This window comes from Barbus barbus, assembly GCF_936440315.1.
Source record: "Barbus barbus genome assembly, chromosome: 28".
Classification (NCBI taxonomy): domain Eukaryota; kingdom Metazoa; phylum Chordata; class Actinopteri; order Cypriniformes; family Cyprinidae; genus Barbus; species Barbus barbus.
In genome coordinates this window covers 3,450,148-3,473,475 of record NC_136756.1, presented here as the reverse complement: position 1 = coordinate 3,473,475, position 23,328 = coordinate 3,450,148, and the positions used below count along the sequence as shown (strand labels likewise).

Below are 23,328 nucleotides of genomic sequence, written 5' to 3'. Positions count from 1 at the left end.
ATCATGTGATTGCTAGCTTGCAGATTAGCTGGTTTGGCTCTAAAATAAAATAATTACTGGACCCCTATAGATTTTGTGAAGATAGATTATTCATAATGTGCATTGAACCTACCAGTGCCACACAAGAATGACAACTGAGAAAATCAAGCTGAATTTTATACATTCATTCGTTTGTTTTATTTTTATTTGAAAAGGCTGATCAAAGTGTCTTAACTTTCGCATCTTTTTCGCGTCTTTTTTTGGTTACCTCTTCTCTGCCTGTGTGGATTCCCACTACATCTGTGTATCACAAGATCAGTTACTGTGGGACAAACAACGTTTAGTAGGCCACTGGGTCACAAACATCAGATTAAAGCAGCCCAAATGCTCTTGTAACGCTTCCATGCGATTGTGTAACCAGCTACGTTTTCTGATCTGCATCAGAAAAAAGTTAAAAAAAATTCCAACGGCCAAAACACTTCAAAACACTTAATCGTTGAAATCACAACTTTACAATGGTAGATAGTGACTCAAGTAACATCTTCATCAAAGCACAGAGATCATTTACCAAAATGAGGAGAACAGTCAAAGACCCTTTCAGATCCATCTGGACCTCCTTGAGTTACACAACACTAGAATTTCCTGTCGTGTTTTTAATATGTAGTTTGTTTCTGTTACAGTTTTCTCTGTCCAGAAGGTTAGTTTTATTGCATTTGTTGCGTTGAGGATTTGTTTGTGTCACATACCTGTTAAGGACTCATTTAGCAATAACATGGCAGAGCGCTGGGCAAAGATGTCCATTTTTCTATTTTCCTCCTCTTCTTTTTGTGTTTTATGCAGTTTGTCCACTGGACAGCTACATCAGAGCTCACGAGCTGGATAGACTTCTCTGTTGAGCTTCCCAGCTGAACCGTATTCACTGACTGTCTGTTTGCTTTGCTCCGTGCATCCAGCGTGTGTCCTTGAGTGCATCTGCTGTGGGTGTGTGTGATCTGCGTTTGTGCGCTCTCATTGGCTCCGCTGAAGGATGCACTCACAAACCAGGAAACAGAAGCAGAGCTGCCTTACATAATACCTCATGCTGATGCCGGGGCCCCTCCAGGTGGGTTCAAGACGGCCCCCTGCTCTACCTCTTTTCTGTCTGTGTACCATCAAACATGTTAAAGCAGTTTGTTGACAGCAGCTTATTTTAACATGTATTTTGCTGAGAAGTTTGTCTTTAGCATCTTGAATTTTATTCCACTTATTCCACGGAACATAAGCACACAAAACAGCGGAGATTTGGACCCAGTGCTTTGTGAGCCCTGTATTCGGTCATGAGGCCCCATATTGAGTTACATGCCCTACTTGCATATGCAGTAGGTACATGGTTGATGTTGCTCCATTCACACAGGACACGATTGGTCCAATCAGGTGCATTGCAATCCTGTGCTGCTTTACTCAAGCCTGTGATTACCTGAGCAAAATGCATTTTCAAGAGTAAGAATGACATTTACATTGATTAGAGCTATTGTGTGATTGACTGTAGAAATAATTAAAACAAGAAATCAGAGCTATGTTTTTTTACAGATTGCTGGGAAGCTACAGAAATGGATTGCTGCAATTCGCAGAAACAACTGGAACATGGATTTGCACTTGCCATTTCATGTCCTGCATGTTGAATTCTGGGGTAAAATCATAGGTTATATATTGTCTTTACTACTCATCAGTTAAATGTTTTGTGTCTTATATTCAACTGTGTTTTGTCAGCATTTAGTGTTCTACAAAGGGGGATATTTTAGCCAAAACAAGCCCAGTTTTCCTGGGTGGTTACTCCACAAAGCTAGAGGTCTTAATAGACTGTCTGACAGTAACAGCTGACAGTTATCTCAATAACTAAAAGTTTTGACAAAATATACTGAAACAACAAAAAACATTGGTGTCCTCATCTCTTTAATTTTGCCAACAAATTCCATCTCACCTTTTGCATTGAAAATAAGGCCTTTCTTTCTAAGAAAACTGAATTTAATACCAGAATACTCGTATAATCAAACAAATTATGTAAAAAAAAAAAAATAGGGTTACAAGCATTTGAGTTTAGGGTTAGTGATTGGCTAGAATATATATAGTTTAATTTAAAATATGTCTATCGATTTTTCTTTCATGCCAAAAATGATTGGAATATTAAGTAAAGATCATGTTCCAGGAAGATATTTAGTAAATTTCCTACTGTAAATATATCAAAACTTAATTTCTGATTAGTAATATGCATTGCTAAGAACTTCATTTGAACAACTTTAAAGGAGATTTTCTCAATATTTAGATTTTTTTGCTCCCTCAGATTCCAGATTTTCTAATAGTTGTATCTCAGACAAATATTGTCCAATCATAACAAACCATGTAAAACAGTAAATCATTTCCAAACATTAATAATTCAAATACAGAACCAAATAGTGCTATCACTAACTGGGGAAATGTGAAGCTGATAAGAAGCTGATGCCACTGTCAATTCAAAGTCAAATTTCACAAACCCATATGTTACATGCCTTAAACATTACATCACACCAGGGGTTCCCAAACTGGGGTTCTTGTGAAAGTGGTAACTGAATTTTCCGATTGAGTATTTGAATGTTAAAGTTGAGTTTGACATGAAAACATATACAATTAAAGAAAATCTGTAACCACCTTTTGTATCTGCAATATATGCTGGATGGCTAGAGTAGACTGTGGTGTTAAAAAGAACTCCTGTATTAAAGAGGAAAGCATTCTTCCTTAGCTGTGACCTAATTCTGTGAGCAGTGCTGACCTAGAAAAGTGATTCATATCTTACCATTATAGGCATCTTCTGTTTAGCCAGTGCACATTTACAAATTGTATTTTTGTCATATGTTTTATTTACAATCTTGTGTGTGTATGGCTATTATTACCTTTGGGTTTCAAGTATGCACTCTCTCTCTGTGTGACGCTAAAAGGTAACAGGATGCAATGGCGGCTGGATGGTTTTAAATAGAGGAGGCAGGCAAAATTGTAGTGGTCTGTTGTGATCTCCTACTATGGACTTCTGATTGTTTGCTGCTGTAAAATGCTTTTTTTTATTATTATAAAAAAGAAAATGATTGCACATGTACAGCAAGATTATATGTGACCCTGCAGCACAAAAGCAGTCATCAGTAACACAGGTATATTTGTAGCAATAGCCAACAATACATTGTATGGGTCAAAATTATCTATTTTTCTAGATATTATATAAAAAGATATTAAGTAAAAATCATGTTCCATGAAGATATTTAGTCAATTTCCTACCGTAAATATATCAAAACGTCATTTTTGATTAGTAATATGCATTGCTAAGAACTTCATTTGAACAACTTTAAAGGAGATTTTCTCAATATTTAGATTTTTTTGCTCCCTCAGATTCCAGATTCAGATTTCCAGATATTGTCCTATCCTAACAAACCATACATCAATGGGAAGCTTATTTATTCATCTTTTAGATAATGAATAAATCTAAATAAAGGTTCTTTGTAAGGCAGTGGTGCTATAGCACCTCAATCACCCCAAAGAACTGCTGAAGAACCTATTTTGTGTGTGTGTGGCTATTGATTTTTATGATCTTATGGATTTAATGGCTATGAGCTTTTTACATCAGCAGATTCAACATGTTCACTAGAAAGTACAGCAGTGGTTCTGACTTGAATAATATTTTACGGTCTTACAATAATGAAATTACAAACAAGAAATGCACATTCAGAGACATAAAATGAATTAATATCGAATTGTCCTTCTATTTTTCACCTCAAAATCTTGTGTAGGCTGTGGCTTACAAGCTGCCACTGATACAATTTAACTCACAAAATAACACCCAGGTCACATTTCACCCCAAAATCAAAAGAAATGAATCAAGATAAAGACCATAAATGAAGAGCAAGCAAAAGGACAAGATCTTGGGCAAAGCATGGTGCCAACAAGACTGTTGCTGTAGCGTGATGCTTAGATGTGCGCAGTTACACACACAACAAGGAAAACAAACCTTTTCAGTGCTTACCCCATGTATAACATTTTTAATTAAATCAAAATTTGAATTGTATTTATTTATTTACATCTATGTTTGAATGGGATGTCCTCTCGTGGCCAGTTAAGGATAAACACTGACAATCTATGAGGCCACTGCAGAGCAGCTGTTTCAAATCTCAACCTCTATATTGCATTATATTATATTAACTGCAGTCTGCAATCTTTCCATGTGCTGCACACTCTAAAGTGCGTTTGTGATATGCATGGTGATCAACATGAGTTATTGCGCTCGGCTAGACATAAAGTGCTGTGCCAGGCAACACCATCATGTGCTGCAAGCATCCTGGGATTCAGTCGTTCCCACTCTTCACATGGAAACTGTCTGCAGGGTTTGAAAGCTGATGCTTTATACTGAGAGAAAAAAAAAATCCTCCTGTGAGCCATTACTGTATCTCCTCAAGAGTTCATAAGCCCTCAGTAAACCACAATGACTGCTGAAGAAGGAAGACTAAAAGGGTTCTGGGTGGATTGCCAGCGGCAATAGTTTAATAGGAGAAGTGAGATTTTCTGCTCTAGTTTTCAAGCAGAACACGACCAATGTGACTCTGTAACACAATACGAGCGCGAATCTCTCTTCATGCTATTCATCTCATGTCACCACAAGAGACAGCTGGAAGTAGCCTAAATGTTACGCGTATATAAGTAAACATATGGCTCAGATACATTAGAGGCGTGTATGTAGTTGCTGATTCTGTGTCCCCTCCCACCCGAGCTCGAGCGCACTGAATGCAGAGAGAGAGAGAGAGAGAGAGAGAGAGATGATGGCGGAGGAAGATCGGCGCTGAGCGCATCTTTATATAATTGCGTTCACTGAGGTTATTGCAATTATAAAACATAATCGGCCTGCTCGCTAGATCCAGCCATGGGTAACGAGGCGAGCCTGGAGGGCGGTGATGGGGCCACTATGGTCGGGATGTCGGTTTCAGCACCGAGCTCTGGACAGCTCCAGAAGCCCGTAAATGGCGCAGCGGCCGGCGCTGGAGCTTCCCTCGAACCCAGGGCGGGGATAAACAGGTAAGTCTAGGGCTCGCTTTCCTGACAGATTATTTTACAACATTCTCTATAGGGCCATCTCGATTGCATTTGTTTTCCTCCTCGAATAAGATGTAGGATTTGACAGTCGTGTGATTGATTGGAGCGGAGCGGGTCGCTGTGTGATGCTGTGAGGCTTGTTTCTAGGCTACGATCTCGGTTCACGAACATAAGTGTGCCGTTCACTGCTGAGGGGAATTAAAGACGGGGTTTCTGATGTGCTGACGTCGTCAGATCAGAGAGATCGACACACCTGAGCCTCAAGATGACAAACTGAGGAACTAAAAGGATGCTGAGAGAGAGAGAGATAGAGAGAGAATCGTATATGATCGTGTGAATGAGAATTGTGCTCACATGCATTTACTGCCATGCGTTTGAATATTTTCTCCACTAAGAATTACAAACACAGCGTCATATTTGATGATGGTTGTTCGTGAAATTATTATGAGATTTGGCATGCATGCTATAGAAGTCTGCTGCTGAAAATATTGCTACGAATCACGCAGCCACATGTCATCGTCTTCAAACACATGATTTCATTTCTTAAGATATTTTTCGTTACTGTTGGCTACTATAGTGGATATGTCCATGAGTAGGTTTCTCGAAGAATCCTCACTCTGATATTAGGGACAGCGAATTTCGCTTCTTTCTGCAAATGGCTGTCGGTATGTTATGGAGAGAAAGAGTAGCCACAACTGTAAGTGCTTTTACATGAAGAATTGATAGCACTGCAATACACGCACAGCAGCTCATTCATCCGTTCATCAGCAGCTCGACGGAGAAGTGACTCATTTACATCCGAGGCTATATCTGATCTCTCGCGTATGATGCTAAGAATAGGACGGGATATTTGTGTTTTCAGATCCAGCCATCATTCACTACCACAGCACATCTGTGTTTTTATTCGTGGAGGAGTGTTGATTTGCATTCGAGCGATCCCTTAAAAAAACACACTCACAAACACCGCGCCTGCTTCATTCATTCTGGTCGCTCCAGTTTTGTCGCCATTCAGCTTCAAACGCAAATAGTTCAAACGCTTTCATTTATGCAAAACTGTAATGTAAATATTTTTTAAACTGTATTTGTATTGTATTGTAATTATGAATCATCCAATGTTAATAAGCCATTTTTTTTATAATGTAATAATAATGCAATGCTGTCACCAAATTAATATGGGATTGTCAATTGCACATATGAAGATACATATCAATATAACAGTGGGTTGCAGGGATACAGGCTCAGATCCTTGCTGTTGTCTTGTCATCAAATTTACAAATAAAATTTCTGATGTATTATAGCCAAAATGGTCTGATGATGATGCTAGCCAAATTTGGTGGAGATCCAATAAACACTACACTGGCTGTGTCAAATTTGCTAGTGCACTAGGCAATTTGAAGGGACAGACATTTTGTAGTGGTGTCCGAACTATTGCTAACTCTACTGAGTGCACTTATTCTGTCCCATAATGCACTGCAATGCTGAGTGTACAACCGATGTACATTAGAGAATGCCAAGAATGCAGTATGTGGGTTGTGGCAAATTAATTCCTGTGTCTCACCAGAAGATAGCGTCCTCAGCTGAATCGCATAGGTGTAGGTTCCCCTATAATTTATTAATAAATTAATCAATTACAGTTTGTACAAGCTAGTTTCCATGACAGATTTCAATACAGATAATTTTGTTACTCCCGGTGTTATGGGGCGAACGAGACGTGAGACATACGGATCCATTTGCAAGCTTTATTCAAAGGCGTGGTTACAAAACAGTGGCATTGGTTGATTCAGTGGCAAACAGGAACAACACAGGCAAGACAAAGAGTAATCCTAGGGCAAGCGTGGGTCGACGATCATCGAACAATATCCAGCAGGGGCCAGGCAAGAGAGATAATCCAGGTAACACGGGCAGGTATCAAACACGAGAAAACTAACAAAGCAAGACTATAACAACTGAGACAGCTCTGTAGAGTAGCTATCGCTCGGATATATGCTAAACAGTACTCGGCGATGACAGAGAGGAAGTCCAAGGCTTATAAAGCGTGTGTGATTGTGTGATCAGTGAAATCAGCTGTGTGTGTCATCAGTGCAATGGATGATAGGAACTGTAGTCCAATGGTGAAGCGCCAGTAGTGTAGTGTAGTGCAAGAGTCCATGTGGTGAGCGGGTGACCTCTGGTGATGAATGAATGGAAGTTCATGGCCGGGATTCGTGACATAGCCCCCCTCACAAGGAGCGGCTTCCAGACGCTCCTATACAATCCAGGAGGGCGGTGGAGCGGAGGTGGAACAGGGGGAGGGACGGAGGGCCAGGACCATGTGGAAATGGAGAGACTGGGGATTGAGGCAGATTGGATGGGACAGGAGCCCACCGGGGTGGAGCAGATGGGACTAGAGCCCACCATGATGGAGCAGAAGATCTCCACAGCAGAGCAGGCGGAGCAGGAGACCACAAGACTGGAGCAGAAGGCCACCACAGCAGAGCGGATGGCCACCAGAGTGGGACAGAAGACCACCAGATCGAGACAGAAGACCACCAGGCCGAGCAGACAAGGCGGAGGACGCTGGCATAGACAGAGATCTGGGGAGAGTAGAGACAGACAACACAGACAGTGCATTCACAGTCTCAGGGACCATGGCAGGGAACACAAAATAATCATCAAGAGGTTCGTTGACTGAGACAGGACAGAATGACAGTTCATAAACAGGATCACAGGCTAGGACTGGTAAAGCAGACAATTCAGCTGACACACATGGGGGAACAGAACAAGCAGCCAGTTCATGAATAGTCTCTATGGCAGTGACAGAGTTAACATGAAACACATGGGATGCATTTATAGTCTCTTGGCTCCAAACAGGTGGAGTTAAGGGTGCATTGACAGAGGCTGGAGTAGGCAGTTCTGAGACAGAAGCTGGCAAGACAGACAATTCACACTCAGACCCAATTCACACTCGGACCCATTAGTATAAGCTGGATTGATGAATGGTACGACAATAGACTCAATGACTAAAACTGGACGGACAGAAAGTTCAGACACATTACTTGAAATGGAATAGACCAATGGCTCAATTTCAGACAGCTTAGAAGAAACAGAACAGACAGATAGTTTCTGAGTGGTTATTTTGTCAGTTACAGGCGTAACGGGGCAGACATTGAATGGTATTTTTGTTCCGGGGGTTAACCAGGCTTACAGAAACCTTATTTACAGCTTCCATGGCTGTAACAGGCAGGGATGAGGATTCACAAATGGCCCATACAGGCGCCGCAAGACAGCCAGGAATTTCACAGCCCACATCCTTGGGTGTGACAGACAAGGCTAAGAGTTCAGAGACAGCCTCCTTGGCTGGATCAGGACGGGGCAATAGTCCATGATTGGCTTCCATGACTGGCTCTGAACAGGATGAGAGTTCATAACCAGCCAACTCGGCTGGTTCAGGCAGGACAACAGTTCATAGGCCGTAATAGGAGCTAAGGAAGGTTCATTATTGGTTTCCATGGCTGTGACAGGACAGGCTGAGAGCTGATTAATGGATACCACTGACACCTCTGGAGGGTCTGCAGCGGATGCTGCCACCTCTAAAGGTTTTACAGTAGTACCATTAGAAATTTCAAATAATACAGAGACTTCAGGAATGGTACCTTTGACCATGACATGACAGGCTGTGACAGGACAATCAGGAAGTTCATAGACAGCCTCCATAGCCATGACGGAACAGGACGAGGATTCATAGACAGCCTCCATAGCCGTGACAGAACAGGACGAGGATTCAAAGACAGCCTCCATAGCCGTGACAGAGCAGGACGAGGACTCATAGGGGGATACCACTGACACCTCTGGAGGTTCTGCAGCGGATGCCGCCACCTCTAGAGGTTCTACAACAATACCATCAGAAGTTTTAACCAATGCAGAGAGTTTAGCAATGGTACCTTCAACCGTGACATGACAGTCTGAGAGTGCATTCCTGGACGCCACCACCATGCAAGGAACTGAAGAGAGTACCGCCGCTTCAGGAGGTTCTGCAGCATCAGCTGCCACCTTTGGAGAAACTGCAGCGGGCGCTATCGCCTCGGAAAGCACAGCAGCGAGCGCCACTACCTCAGGAGGTTCTGCAGCATCAGCCACCACCTCTGAAGATACGATAGTGGACACCGCCGCCTCTGGAGACTCAGTGATTATGTATGCAGCCCAAACACACCAAAAGGTGCTCCCCATCAGGGGAAGCGCCTCAGACTGGGGAATCAGTTCAGGAACATAAGGAATCGAGGGGATAGGGACTGGTTTAGGGGTACCAGCTGCTCGTACTGACACCAGCGGTGGATCCTCCACACTGGATGCCAGCCGGGGGTACTGAAGACGTGACTCTGGGTGATCAGCTGAGACGTGAAGAGACTCTGGAAGGTCGGCGGAGGCGTGAAGAGACTCTGGAAGGTCGGCGGAGACGTGAAGAGACTCTGGATGACCAGCTGTGATGTGGTGTGACTCTGGATGACCAGCTGTGACGTGGTGTGACTCTGGATGACCAGCTTAAGACGAGAAGAGATTCTGGAAGATCAGCGGAGATGTGACTTGACTTGTGATGATCAACGGTGACTTGGCTTGACTCACGAAGATCAACTGCGGCTTGGCTTGACTCACGACAATTAACTGTGACTTGACTTGGCTTGTTAATATCAGCTGTGACTTGACTTGGCTCTTTAACATCAGCTGTGACTTGACTTGGCTCTTTAACATCAGCTGTGACTTGTCTTGGCTCTTTAACATCAGCTGTGACTTGACTTGACGCATGACTGGCAGCAATGACGGGGTGTTGTTGTGGCCGCTATTTTGTGAGTGTGCTCCAGCACGGCTGTTATCACACTAGTGAGTGCGGTATCGTGTTCCTCTGCAACACCCACAGTGAATGCTGAACCAACAGTCCACAGAACATAATCCAGAAAATGACTCAGTGAAAAACGAGGGCCCTTATGAATCACTTTTGATTTCAAAGGCTGGTTAAGGCCATCACAAAAAAATCTATTAACACACAGTCTGGTCATTCTGAGCCATTAGCCAGAGCCAAATATTCCGCAATGTAACGCTCGAGTGATCGTGTACCCTGCTTGAGGGCTAGTCACAAGATCGCTGCATCCATACCTGACCAATGTTCGTTGAAAAAGCCGCTGGATCCTTGTGTGGTCGAGTATTCTGTTACGGGGCAAAACGAAACGTGAGACATGCGGATCCATTTGCAAGCTTTATTCAAAGGCGTGGTTACAAAACAAGCAAGGTTCATTCAGTGGCAAACAGGAACAACACAGGCAAGACAAAGTGTAATCCTAGGGCAAGCGTGGGTCGACGATCGGCGAACAATATCCAGCAGGGGCAAGGCAAGAGCGATAATCCAGGTAACACGGGCAGGTATCAAACACAAGAAAACTAACAAAGCAAGAATATAACAACTGAGACAGCTCTGTAGAGTAGCTATCGCTAGGATATATGCTAAACAATACTCGGCGATGACAGAGAGGAAGTCCGAGGCTTATAAAGTGTGTGTGATTGTGTGATCAGTGAAATCAGCTGTGTGTGTCGTCAGTGCAATGGATGATGGGAACTGTAGTCCAATGGTGAAGTGCCAGCAGTGCAGTGTAGTTCAAGAGTCCATGTGGTGAGCGGGTGACCTCTGTTGGTGAACGAATAGAAGTTCGTGGCCGGGATTCGTGACACCTGGAGCTTACCAGATAAGCACTGCAAGCACATCCACATTTGCTGCATTTCCATTGCCCTTCAAATTGTGCAAACTGAAATTGAAAATATGGCTAATGGAAACATGTAAATTTCGCTAAAAACTCGCATATATTGCAAAAAAAGTTTTTGTGCTCACATGAGGTGGTTTTTCAGGCAATTCGAAAAAGGAATATATTGCAAAACAGCAATGTTTTTTTTTTGCATTTATAGGTTACCTGGCGTACATAAAACTCACATGATCATTTTTTAATGTACTATAACCTCCAGGAAACACCTATACATGGCCGCTCAGTACTATGTGAATGTTTGGATAAGTCCTTATTTACATTGCACATGTCAGCAGTATGGCTCCGACACAGCCACTGGAGCTAATCACGGCCACTGAAGTCAATGTTTGTGTTTATACCAGCTGCGCCGCGGCAGACAAGCATCCCAGAAGCGCCTCTCCATGCTGCTTTGCTAAAAATACACGCATACATCTCCTTCGATTAAAAATAATGGCTGCGATAAAGCTCCCAACATATGTCACCATGATTTATCGCAAGAGGAAACGCACCTACTGTCAGTCTTTTTATTTTATTAATAAACAGCAAGCATAAAGTATGTAAAAGTGGCACCCTTTCCGGCACACTCAGTATACAAAGTCACAATTTTTTTTTCATTTACTTAAGTGGACAAATGTGGGAAATATCGGGAGATTTTTGATACAGCAACTGACAATAAAATTCAAAACGGTGGACAGGCATTCACAAAGGTTTGGAGGGCATTTGAATATCTCATCAGCCCTGAAAATAACTGAGTATGAGATACCAACAAAGCTTGCAATGGAATTGCATATGGAAATGCGATAAGTGTGGTGCTAGTGCAACTCGAACACTACTCAACTTCATTTAATTCAAATTTTTGATCTGTAAAACATGCTAATTTTTCCTGAATAATTGGGAAGAAATTCCCATTTAATGAATTGTCATAGAGTAGCAGTAGGCTCATTAGAATGTCATGCAGTAACACTGTAATGCATATGTGTGTGATCTTTCAGTGCAACCTATAATATTTAAGAGTGTGTATGAGCCTGTGTTTAAAAGGCTTTTGCATGGTACATGCTGTGGATAGTTGCTTTTCAAGACACATGAGAATTGCTTTGGAGTGCAAAAATGCAAGCAGTTGCCATCGTAACAAACATTGTGGTCTGCTTGTGCTAGCGAGTGAAAACATCCTGCATCTGAGGCATTTACTGTATAGATATTGTATCAGCGTGTTTATTCACAGTAAGTGCAAATAGCCCACCTTGTTGGCAGAGGCTAATTACACTAACTCTACCCACCCGCCCGGTGGTAAGGAGAGTAAAAACGCCTGATTTAGTTTTTGACGCAACCGACACAAGTTCAAATCTGGCTTTTCTGGATCCCATTCTTCTACTTATTCCCACTGCATGTCAGCATTTTTTTATGTAAATGAAGAAAATTGGAAGTAAAGAGTCTTAACAATTATTTTACAGATGTATAATTAAAATCTTATTGGTCAGATGGACTGGCATATTGACCGCAACATATGAAACTCATTTTGTCACCACACTCAAAACCATAGCTCCCTTTCTGCACCTTTGAGAATCTGTTGCTAATGCTATAATAGCTTCTGCCAAATAGTATGCTGTGTTAAATGACATGTATTTAAGCAGTTGGCTTTTATTGTGATTTTATAGTTATACTGTTAATCGGAGCATAGCTGAACTAAATTAACGTCGCAGGACAGAGCATAGTCCCTGTTGTATTATAACCACATAAATTAGAAATATTGTTTGATCAGTAGTGAATAAAGGCATCTCTGATTAATAAATGACCATGTAATGCCCATATAAAATGAAAAAATAGATATTTATTGAAGAAGATACAAGATACAAAAGCATTGTACATAGGATAAGGACGCCTCAATCCCCTTAAAAGTAGGCACCTTGGGACCTCACACAGTTCTGCCAGCGTCTCTTCCACTTTTCAAAACACTTTGTTGGAATCGGAACCGTTCTGAAATCTCTTCCCTTTCAAAGGTGATTTTAGTTTTGGGAAAAGCCAAAAAAACAAAAAGCACAAGACGTGATGCATTGTTGTGATAAAGCTGCCCATAGATGCAACCTTTTTCATGGTACTGAATCTCTCAACTCGTATTTTTCATATTACATGGCTGGATAATTTCCGGACAGCCCTTGTATATTTTTGCAGCCTCATAGACCTCATAGACTCTTTTTGTCTTTTGCGGCAGGTGCCTCCAGCAGTCATGCATGATAAATCAGCATGATTCTGATGAACAAGCTTGGCAAGCAGCACAATTGCACATACAGTGTAAAACAGTGATTTCCAAACCTGGGGGCCGACCACTCTGCACATTTTGTACACCTCTGGTCTGATCTGCTCAATGTTGCGCCATGATTTTTTAGGTGTTTTTACAGTGTTGTGCATTGTAACCAATCACACACGAGTCTGTTGAGCTTATGAATGCAATGGCCAATCAGAGGAGTTCAGATGAGTTTTTGTTCAGTGCACACGCTTGCGAATTCTCTCATCATAAACAACAAAGTGCAGATGTATGTATGATGTAAGAGATTCATTCATAAAACCTGCATTCATAAAAGTTGTGTATAGACAGCTTTACTGATTATAAGTTTTTTGAGAGTGCTTAAACTCGCGCTAGACCGAAGTCAGTCATAATGTTCTTTGACCATGTAAATGTTCTTTGCTCGCTTTCTCTGTATAATTTCTTCGCTGTTTGAATAACTTTGAAAGGTACAGGGAATAAAAAAATTATTCATTACCTCATCCGTAAACATCCTCCTTCATAGCATCATCAAGCTTCGCCTTTGTTATTGTTTTGAAAATGTGACCTCTAGTGGTGAAAACTTACTTATTGTGCCTTTAAAACCTTACATATAGATATAACCCGATATCATGAAAGTATATTTCAATGGTATGATTTTCTGTTTCTATTCAGAGTACTATTTATACGCAGAAACTGACTTTGGCGTGCATATGATACGCAATGGGTAGGATTAGGGGTGTGGGGTAGATGCATATTTATATGTATGCCAAAATGCGTATCATCATGCAAAAACTGCATATTATATGCACGTCAAAGTCAGTTTCTGCATGTAAATAGCACGCAAAATACAAAAACTTGTGCTATTTATACGCATTTTCAGAGACCAGGCTCTCAGTTCACTCTCAACATTGATTGATGTATAGCTTACTGTACTATGAGTGTTGGATAAAATAACCTGTTACTCTGTCAAATAATTAGGCTGGAAGGCTATATATCGTGTATGATGTGTAATGTTCATCACTACTGATAGCAGGACATCACTGTGTCCCAAAAACCCCTCAGCAGCTTTCACATGCATTCAAAGATTTGGGTTAAAATTTATTGCGCAAAGTGTCTTGATCAGAGCAGGTCTTCTTTAAGGAAACTTGGAGCTGTGTTATTGTGTGTAGCCTACAATAAGGATTTAGCACATAGACAGCAGACTCCATTTTTTATGTTTTACCTCATTTTTTCCTGTTTTTATAAACTCAGTTAAGTTAGGTTTCAACACCTGATGAAAAGCAAAACGTAATAAGCAGGCTGGTGTTTGGGCAAGGCTAATGGCTGGACCCAGCAGACATTTACATTTAGCCATTTAGCAGATGTTTTTATCCAAAGCATCCTAGGAATCAGGAACATCACAAACAATTTAACAGTACACGATTCCAAGATTTAACAGTAGGCTATAATAGTAGACAAGCTAGAGAATAAGTAAACTACCCATCTAATGTACTCTATGTTTCTTGAACAATACAACTGAAGGCACAGCTTCTGCTTTATTTAAATTCTAACTGAATTGTGGCTGGACAAAAACATCCTTACTCAGGAGCTCAGCTAGACAGACTGGCTGCTTTTGGCAGAGACAGAAATTGATTACAGTATATCAGCCAAAGGGTCTGTTAACAAAGGTTATTGAATATTCATCAATGACATTTTATCTCTCTCCCTACCAAGTAAATTCTGTTTATGTCCCTCTGAAGCTGTCAGCCGGCTTCCCACCTAACAACCCCTGGGATTTTGGGTTGTAAGTGAATTCAGTGACACTAATCTGAAGAAATGTCCATCAAGTTGAACTGAGGTAAGCCTTTGGCCTGGATGGCATCTATGGACAAAGCTGATGATGATGTTGATGATGCTCAATATATTGCTCAAACAAGCTTCTTTACATGCTTAAAAGTCACAGCTATTCCCAGTAAGTGATCATTATCATGCAGCAGTCATTTTTCACTCCAAAGTCACCATTCCATAAAAACACAATTAACCCATGGATTCTTGTTGGTCACAAAAAGCATCTGCATCGGTTTCAGTATAATGGATCTCTGATGTGGATGGGGTGGACTTGTAATATCTTCAGAAATATTCAGACAGCGATAAGCCACTTTAGCTCTGATTGGGGGATTTAAACTCTTGAAATCTGGCAACCACAACCATGAAAGCTTGTGGAGACATGTTACCGATGCAAGCTAATGCAAATGTTTAATTAAAATTAAATGTTTTCAGGATAAATAACCAGTGGGCAAATATCACAAACAATTATGCCTCATAATTATTAATAAATTATGCTTAATAATAAATTAGTCAACACTTTCCATGATTAGTTCATATTGGCGGCTGTTATAGTAAAAACGAGGTCCACATGTAATACTCATTTCATATGCAAAGATGTTAGCCAGTCATAGCAGTGCAGTGGGCTTTTACATTGAAGTCTCTCACCAGACACGCCAATAGGGTGTTTAAATCAGAGGCTAAATTCAGGGTAGAAAATGACCATTTATATCAAAATTATGACCATTTTTTATGAAAAACAACAACAACATACTAAGATTATAAGTGCACAGGAAACATTATTTAAAAATGTATTTCATGACCCCCTTTTCTTAAATGTGATTTCAACTTTTCCTTTCTCTTTGGAGTGTTACAAGCTGTTCGTGCATAGATAAGATCCCTAAAGTTGCAAAGACTAAAGTCTTAATCCCAGATATTCTTTATAAAAGTGAAGACTTGTCCACGGCCTAAAATGGCTCATTTAAACACGCCCCCACATGTCAACGTCAGTGTGTGGGAAGATTTGCATAACAGCGCCCAAATGTATACACAAAGAAAGAGGGCGTGATTTTTATTCTGGCTGTAGTATTGTTGCTGCTGCCGGCGCCATGTCCTGGAGACGCTGTGTTTCATTGTGAAAGCAAAAGTAATTTGTTTGGGCTTCCAAAAGAGGACACAACTAGAAATCAGTGGTTAAGTTGTATTTACAACACTGTTCCAGAACAGTTCAACCCAAATATTAGAGTGTGTGCAGCACATTTTACGGAGGACTATTTCCTGAACCTGGGAGTAGCCTGCCAGCTGTGCACAAAGGCTGTTTCTATAAAGTGGGGCAATTCCAACTTTGCAAGGACAGTCTGGTGCTTCTGACTCACAGCCTGTAAGTATGTTTTCATATTTAAAGAATTTGCCACTGACAATTCAAACACGAGTTTTGAGCAGTGTAGAGTAGCGCTTGTTGTTTGTCGTTTCTCCAATCACAAATGCAGATACAACGCAACGCATAAAAAGACAGTATAAGTAATTAGAATCAGTAATTATGTCCCAACTGGGTGCAACAAATGCCTCGTTTGTAATGGGTTTTATTGTTTTTGTCTCGTCGTGCATCACAACATGGTAAGGGGCGTAACATTTCCGTCTCACGCTTGAGGTATTTGCCCAATCACAACACACTGGATAGCTGGCCAATCAGAGCACACCTCACTTCTCAGAATGATGAGCTTTGTAAAAATCGGCGCGTTTCAGAAAGGCGGAGCACAGAGGATCAACAATAATGTACAGTATGTGGAAAATGTGTTTTTTGAACTTTAAACCAAATAAACACATTGCATTACACCAAATACACAAAATAATGTTATTTTAAGCAACATCATATGACCCCTTTAAAGAATTATTTTTGGTATTTTATGCCTTTATTTAGATATAGACAAGCAAAGTGGGTGAGAGAGAGGGGATGGGATCAGGAAAGGTCCATAAGCTGGGACCCGAACTCGGGACACCTGAAGCGCAACATCACATGTCGGCGTGCTGCTCATGAGGCCATCAGTGCCGACTTCATGACCACTTTAAATGTTTTTTTTTTTTATTTTATTTTTTTATTTAAAATTATTTTAGAGTGGCCTTTTATTGTGTCCAGCCTAAGGCACACCTGTGCAATAATCATGCTGTCTAATCAGCATCTTGATATGCCACATCTGTGAGGTGGATGGATTATCTCGGCAAAGGAGAAGTGCTCACTAACACAGATTTAGACAGATTTGTGAACAATATTTGAGAGAAATAGGCATTTTGTGTACATAGAAAAAGTCTTAGATCTTTGAGTTCAGCTCATGAAAAATGGTGGCAAAAACAAAACTGTTGCGTTTATAATTTTGTTCAGTGTATATATATATATATATATATATATATAATTAAACATAAAATGTAAAGGACAAAACATTTATTGCATTTTTCTCATGAGTGTTTGGCTGTAGTTTGTAGACCAGACAGAGTTGTCGGCAATTCTTCCTATTGTAAAGTCATGCAATGAGTAACCTCCTGTCGTCGATCCATCGTGCAATGTTAACACAGCAGCAGCTGAATGCTACCCCACCCCAGATAGTTGTTCAGTGTGAAAACAACAGTGATCCAACGACTTTGAAAATCATGCAGTGTGAACTCGGCATCAACTGATCTGAACAAGAGAATAACAAAGAGTGGCCTGGGCGCTATGTGTCTTTCCCCATCCTGTAAAAATGTAAGAAAATAAATAAGGTCAAATTTGATTGCTAACTTTATTGTGGGATGGTTGTTGCAACAGTGTTGATAGAGCGCTTGTGTGGTTCAATGTGGGGTTTTTTCTCCATCAAATAAAATACATTTAATACTGTTAAGCATTATATGTTACAAGCAGAAACCCTCCACCTTCCCCAGCTCCATCTGTATAGGTCTGCTACAGGGGTAATTCAAGTATGTGTGCAGCAGCAGCATGTTTTACATGTTCACAGCAGAATGTCTGTGAATGTATCTGTGAAATCTCTGTAACCGCTCTGCAGCAGCAGCAGATCTATTCCACCTATACATTTCCTGCAGAACTCCTCTGACCTATTAACACTTAAATTGTGTGTCTTTGTTTCTATTTTCTATAATTTTGAACTTGATCTTGTAGCCAAGTTCACTGTGGACTGTGGAAAAACAAGTTAATGCAAGCAAAAAAAGACATGAGCAAAGAGATAAGAAAGATTAAAGCTAGATGTTTGAAGCACCATCTGTGCTTTTTTCTGTTCCCATGCATGGAAATCATCAGTGAAAAGCAGACAATCACAGAGTGCGATGTAATTTGTGTGTACGGTTAGAAGCATTCATGTTATTATGTGCCTTACTTTGAAGCTGATCAGAATGACACAATGATGAGCTCCTGTGGTCATTTTCAATTGCAAATTTAGATTGAGGAAGTACATAGTAGAGGAAGATGAATGTTAACACGAGTTTATGCTGCTATTGTTGGTCAAAATAAGCACCACACTCGTGAGGTGGAACCTGTAGCTCTTTTTCAACTCATTAAGAATTATTTCACTTTGTGGACAGTTTGAATGTACAGTAGACAACAAGAAAACTTCCAGGGACAGGCTCCCCAAAACAGGAAATATCTAATATGTGAACCTGGACCACAAAACCAGTCATAAGGGTCAATATTTTGAAACTGAGATTTATACATCTGAAAGCTGAATAAATAATCTTTCCATTGATGTATGGTTTGTTATGATAGGACAATATTTTGCTGAGATACAACTATTTGAAAATCTGGAATCTGAGGGAGCAAAAAAAAAAAAAATCTAAATCTAAATATAGAGAAAATCACCTTTAAAGTTGTCCAAATTAAGTTCTTAACAATGCTTATTACTAATCAAAAATTAAGTTTTGATGTAGTTACGGTAGGAAATTAAAACAAATATCTTAATGGAACATGATCTTAATATCCTAATGATTTTTGTCATAAAAGAGAAATGTATAATTTTGACCCATACAATGTATTGTTGGCTATTGCTACAAATATACCTGTTACTCATGACTGCTTTTGTGCTGCAGGGACACATATGAGTCAAATACTCATTAAGGGTCTTTAACTACGCTGTAGTTAAAATCTTAAAGGTGTATTCAGTAGCTTGAGCTAAGATAAGAGATAAGAGTTTTTGTGTAGAGTTATCTTAATAGTGTAAATTCACATTAATAAAAATTGTTTATGGTTATGTTTGGTGCATCTCGCTCCTCATTGTATTTCAGCATGATGAATAAGATGACACGTCTCGCTGTTTTACTAAACATTGGAAATAATTCTCACTCTCATTGACATCTATATTGTAGTGTTGTTTGGTGATGTGAAAACTGAAAATTAGACAATGAAACACACTCACTTCTGTTCTGTACATGGGGCCCAGAAAACCTAGCTATGCCACTGAGAAAGGCAAGTACATAAAAATTTGAGTGAACATCAGTACAGCACACAAGGTGGAAAAAATTTTATGACAGAGGAAATGGCTCTTTTATTTTATTTATTTATTTTTTAGAGGAATTTACATATTTTTTTTAGCTGGACAGGTAATTAACCATACCATGTCATACCATAATGTCTCAGTGTATCAACTCACTAGTATCAATTTAATTTACATAAAACTCAGAGATAGCCATGTTGATCTATGGCAGTGCAGCACTATTGTGATGCTATTGTAGTATCAGTAAGTAAGCTGAAGAACTACTAAATGCCCCTTCAATGATGTTTGCTCAGCAAAGACTGTTTATATTCAAGGGTGACTCAAGAAGTACCAAGGTACATTCCACATTGCTTCTAAATGTGCACTCGCAAAGTTTCCTAAGCTCTTCCCTGCCATTTTGAAGTGCACTCCACTTTGAAAGGTTGCGGGCTTCAGAGGTTGCATTTGTTGGCCGCATACATCATTGAGATTGTCTCATTTGAGAAAAGTAACCATTATAAAATTGACTGTTATTCCTCATGCAGTGTAATTGCTGTAATTTCATTCTTACTTTGCAATGCAATGATTACTTTTCTAAATGACACATACGGCTGACAGTTCCAACCTCTGCAGGGCGCAACCTTTGAAACAAGACACAGCATGTATGTACATTTCAAGCAGCTCCATAACACTGCAACACGATTGTGACATCACAGCAGATCACACAGTTAACTTACCCCCACCCCACACAACTGCATGATACTTATTAAGATGACTATTTTTAAAGAGCTATAGTGAAATGGTTACCATTTCGTTTGTATTTATTTCTTTTTACATTGTCCCCAACAGCCTAAGCATTTACATTTACGTTTTTGGCGTGTTTGACGTGTTTATTCAAAGTGACTTACATGGTATTCAAGGTACACATTTAGAATTTGGCAGTACTTGCTTTCCCTGGGAATCAAACCTATGATCTTGGCATTGCTATCACCATACTCTAAATAATTAATAGGGAGAAAAGTTGTAAATAAATCTGATCAAGGCCATAGGGTACGGGTGCCAAACTCAGCTGCTGTTGCGCCATGATTCTGCAGAGTTTGTTTCAACCCTGCTCCAAAAAATAACATACCTGTAATTTTCAAATAATCATGAAGGGCTTGATTATCAGGTACATTTAATTAAAATTCAAGATAAATTCTGTGGCCCTCCAGGTAGAGGAATTCACTTGTCTACCCAGAACTAAGTACCCATATTTTACATGGTCAGCTGTGTCCGGGTCCCTGTCTATTATTTTGGGTCAAGGGACTGTTAACATTGTGTGTAATACTTACGTTGATCCAAAAAAAAAACCTGGCTGTGATGAATCATGGAAGTGCTGTGTATGTGTTTTGTAACTTGAAAAACTGTAAAATTAGGATAAGATGTGCTACTTCAGCCGTCAGAAGCAAAGGGGGTGGAGTTATAGCAAAAACAGTGAACTTCTTTGCTGTTGTTAAAAAAAGCTGAAATAAAATGAAGTTTTGTGTGCAACAAGCATAAATGTTTCAAATAGAGACCAAACAATACTTAGTACATATGAACAGTATACACATGCGGTTTTTGGGCTACGTTTTGGTTTGTAACTTTAAAAGGAAAGGGAAGTGGTGTGTGGCCAAGTATGGTGACCCATACTCAGAATTAGTGCTCTGCATTTAACCCATCCAAGTGTACACACAGTAGTGAACATACACCTGGAGCACTGGGCAGCCAATGCTGCGGCACCCGGGGAGCAGTTGGGGGTCCAGTGCCTTGCTCAAGGGTCTCACATCAGTCGTGGTATTGAGGGTGGAGAGAGTGTTGATTATTCACTCCCCCACCTACAATCCCTGCCGGCCTGAGACTCGAACCCACAACCTTCAGGTTACAAGTCCAACTCTCTATCCATTAGGCCACGACTGCCTTTACTAAACATCAGTAAACCGTAGTAGATCACATATATTTATTTATTCTTGATTCAAGCCCAAACACAACATAACACAATGCATAAATCTAATAATCCTCATAGAGTGGCATTGCATGCTGCTTTGCTAAAGCTTTTGATAGTTTTCAATCACGTGACCGGCTCGAAGACTTGGACGGTAAAACATCCATAGAACTGCTGCACAAGCCTGTCAATTTTTTATCTATGTCCCAGACGCAAATATTTAGATCACCTCTAAAAAGAATACAACAAAGGTATTTCTGAACAAAATGCAAGTTTTGGCCATTTGCAATCCATATTAAACACCCTCGGCAATATTTCAGTCATAAACAGTGTGACAAAACATTGTAAAAACACTTAAAGTGCCTTAATATATTTAAAACAGTAATATTAAAAGATCAAATTCAGTAATCACCATGTTAATGATGCATAGTTTATATAGGCAAGCAGATGAGGCCGGAATATGAACGCAGTCCGTTTAATGGTTCAGTCTTTTCCTTCTAATGGTTTTCTATGGGAAGCCATTTAATGTGAAACTTTGCGCATTGTGTTTATATTCTGGCTTCATCCTCTTGCCTGTACAAGATATACATCATCAATAAGGTGTCCACTGAATCTCGCCTTTTAATATCTGCTTTTTACTACATTATTACTTGATGCAATCTGCATAAAAATAGCTGGCGGTCAGTGGAGCAAAGCATCGTTTTGCCCTCCAGGTGGGAGTTTCTATAACAGTGTGACGTCACGTGAAAACTATCAATAGGACATTCGGGATCTGATCTTGTCACAATGATGCATTGTTTTCAAATGTCTTTTGAAAATGTTGGGAAGTTCAAGCAATAGAAACTGGATCTTAGATATGGTGGGTTGATATAATGCATAGGGATGATGATTAAAGACAAACTGTGGAGCACACTTTAATTGCATTTACAATTCACCATAGAATAGAAGCGCACAACTGGAAGATCAGCACTCATCCATCAGTATCTTATTACTTTGTACTTTTTCTTTACATGTTTACTATGCAGGGTTTTTTCTTTCAGTCTTCTTTTGTGTCTCATTTGATTGAGTGGACCATCCGTTAAGCTGAGTGGCACCCTGGCCTTTATTTAGACATAAACTTTTTATTTATTTTTTTAACCAACTTTTTTGGCAAGGAGGATGGATTATCCAAGGTCAGTTACAGGAAAGAAGACTACTAATGTTACATTACACAAGAAACAAAGTTTTTGTTAATTAACTTGATAAAAGCAATTAACTGTGGAATCTGTGATGGTCAAATAAAAAACGGACAGGGTCCAGGTGCAGCTTCCAAATAACAGACTGTCCTGGTCGGCTCTGGGTAAAACATTTATGGCATTTCTTAGTTTTGCACGAGTCTCGGTCTTCAGTTCGGGCATGTTTTTTTTGGGCCTGTGAAGAACTCTACATCCAGGATTTGAGTTTGGCATCCCTGGCTTAGGGTGCTCCATTCAAACCCATTGCACGGGTTCATCCAGGAGTAGGCACTCCTGCAACATAAGCAATGAGGTTCATCCTGATTCAGCTCTTCTGGCTTGTTTAAATTTTGGTGTCCAGGACACTGTGAGACCAGAGACTATAGTGTACAATCGAGCGTAGCGTTATTTCTGGCAGGTCACGTTAGTCAAGCTCGCGTCAGCTGACTCTCAGCTGATCCCCATCTACCTATAGGAATACGACAACTATCTAAGCATCCATATATAAGGTTGTCAGTATTATCAGCAGTTTTCGCATTGTTCAATAGCAAATTACCCTCCTCCATCCCCAACTCCTCCTCTGTCAGTCAGGATCCAGCCTTCTGATTCTCTTTTGAATCAGACAAATTCAAAAATGTGTACATAAAATTACTGAACGTTTTAACAAATCTGCAATACTTTTGTTGGTTCTGTTCTGTTTACCCTGTGGGGTTATCGCTGCTCTCCCTGCTCTCATCCATGCTAGGCTGCATGGATTCGCAGGGAGTTCTTGCCTAGAACAGAACCATTCCGCCAATCCAAACTA

At 40.2% G+C, this 23,328-nt stretch overlaps 1 protein-coding gene across 1 annotated transcript in view; it reads left to right on the top strand.

The window, feature by feature from the left end:
- Positions 1–4,765: 4,765 nt before the first annotated feature.
- LOC306848110 (protein bassoon-like) overlaps positions 4,766–23,328 on the top strand; it is a gene marked incomplete at its 3' end in the record, with an annotated part of 62,103 nt that continues 43,540 nt past the window's right edge. The window contains exon 1 of the mRNA XM_079382463.1: positions 4,766–5,046. Coding sequence (XP_079238589.1) covers positions 4,895–5,046 — 152 coding nt within the window. The 5' untranslated portion in view covers positions 4,766–4,894. The remainder of the gene's footprint in view (positions 5,047–23,328) is intronic.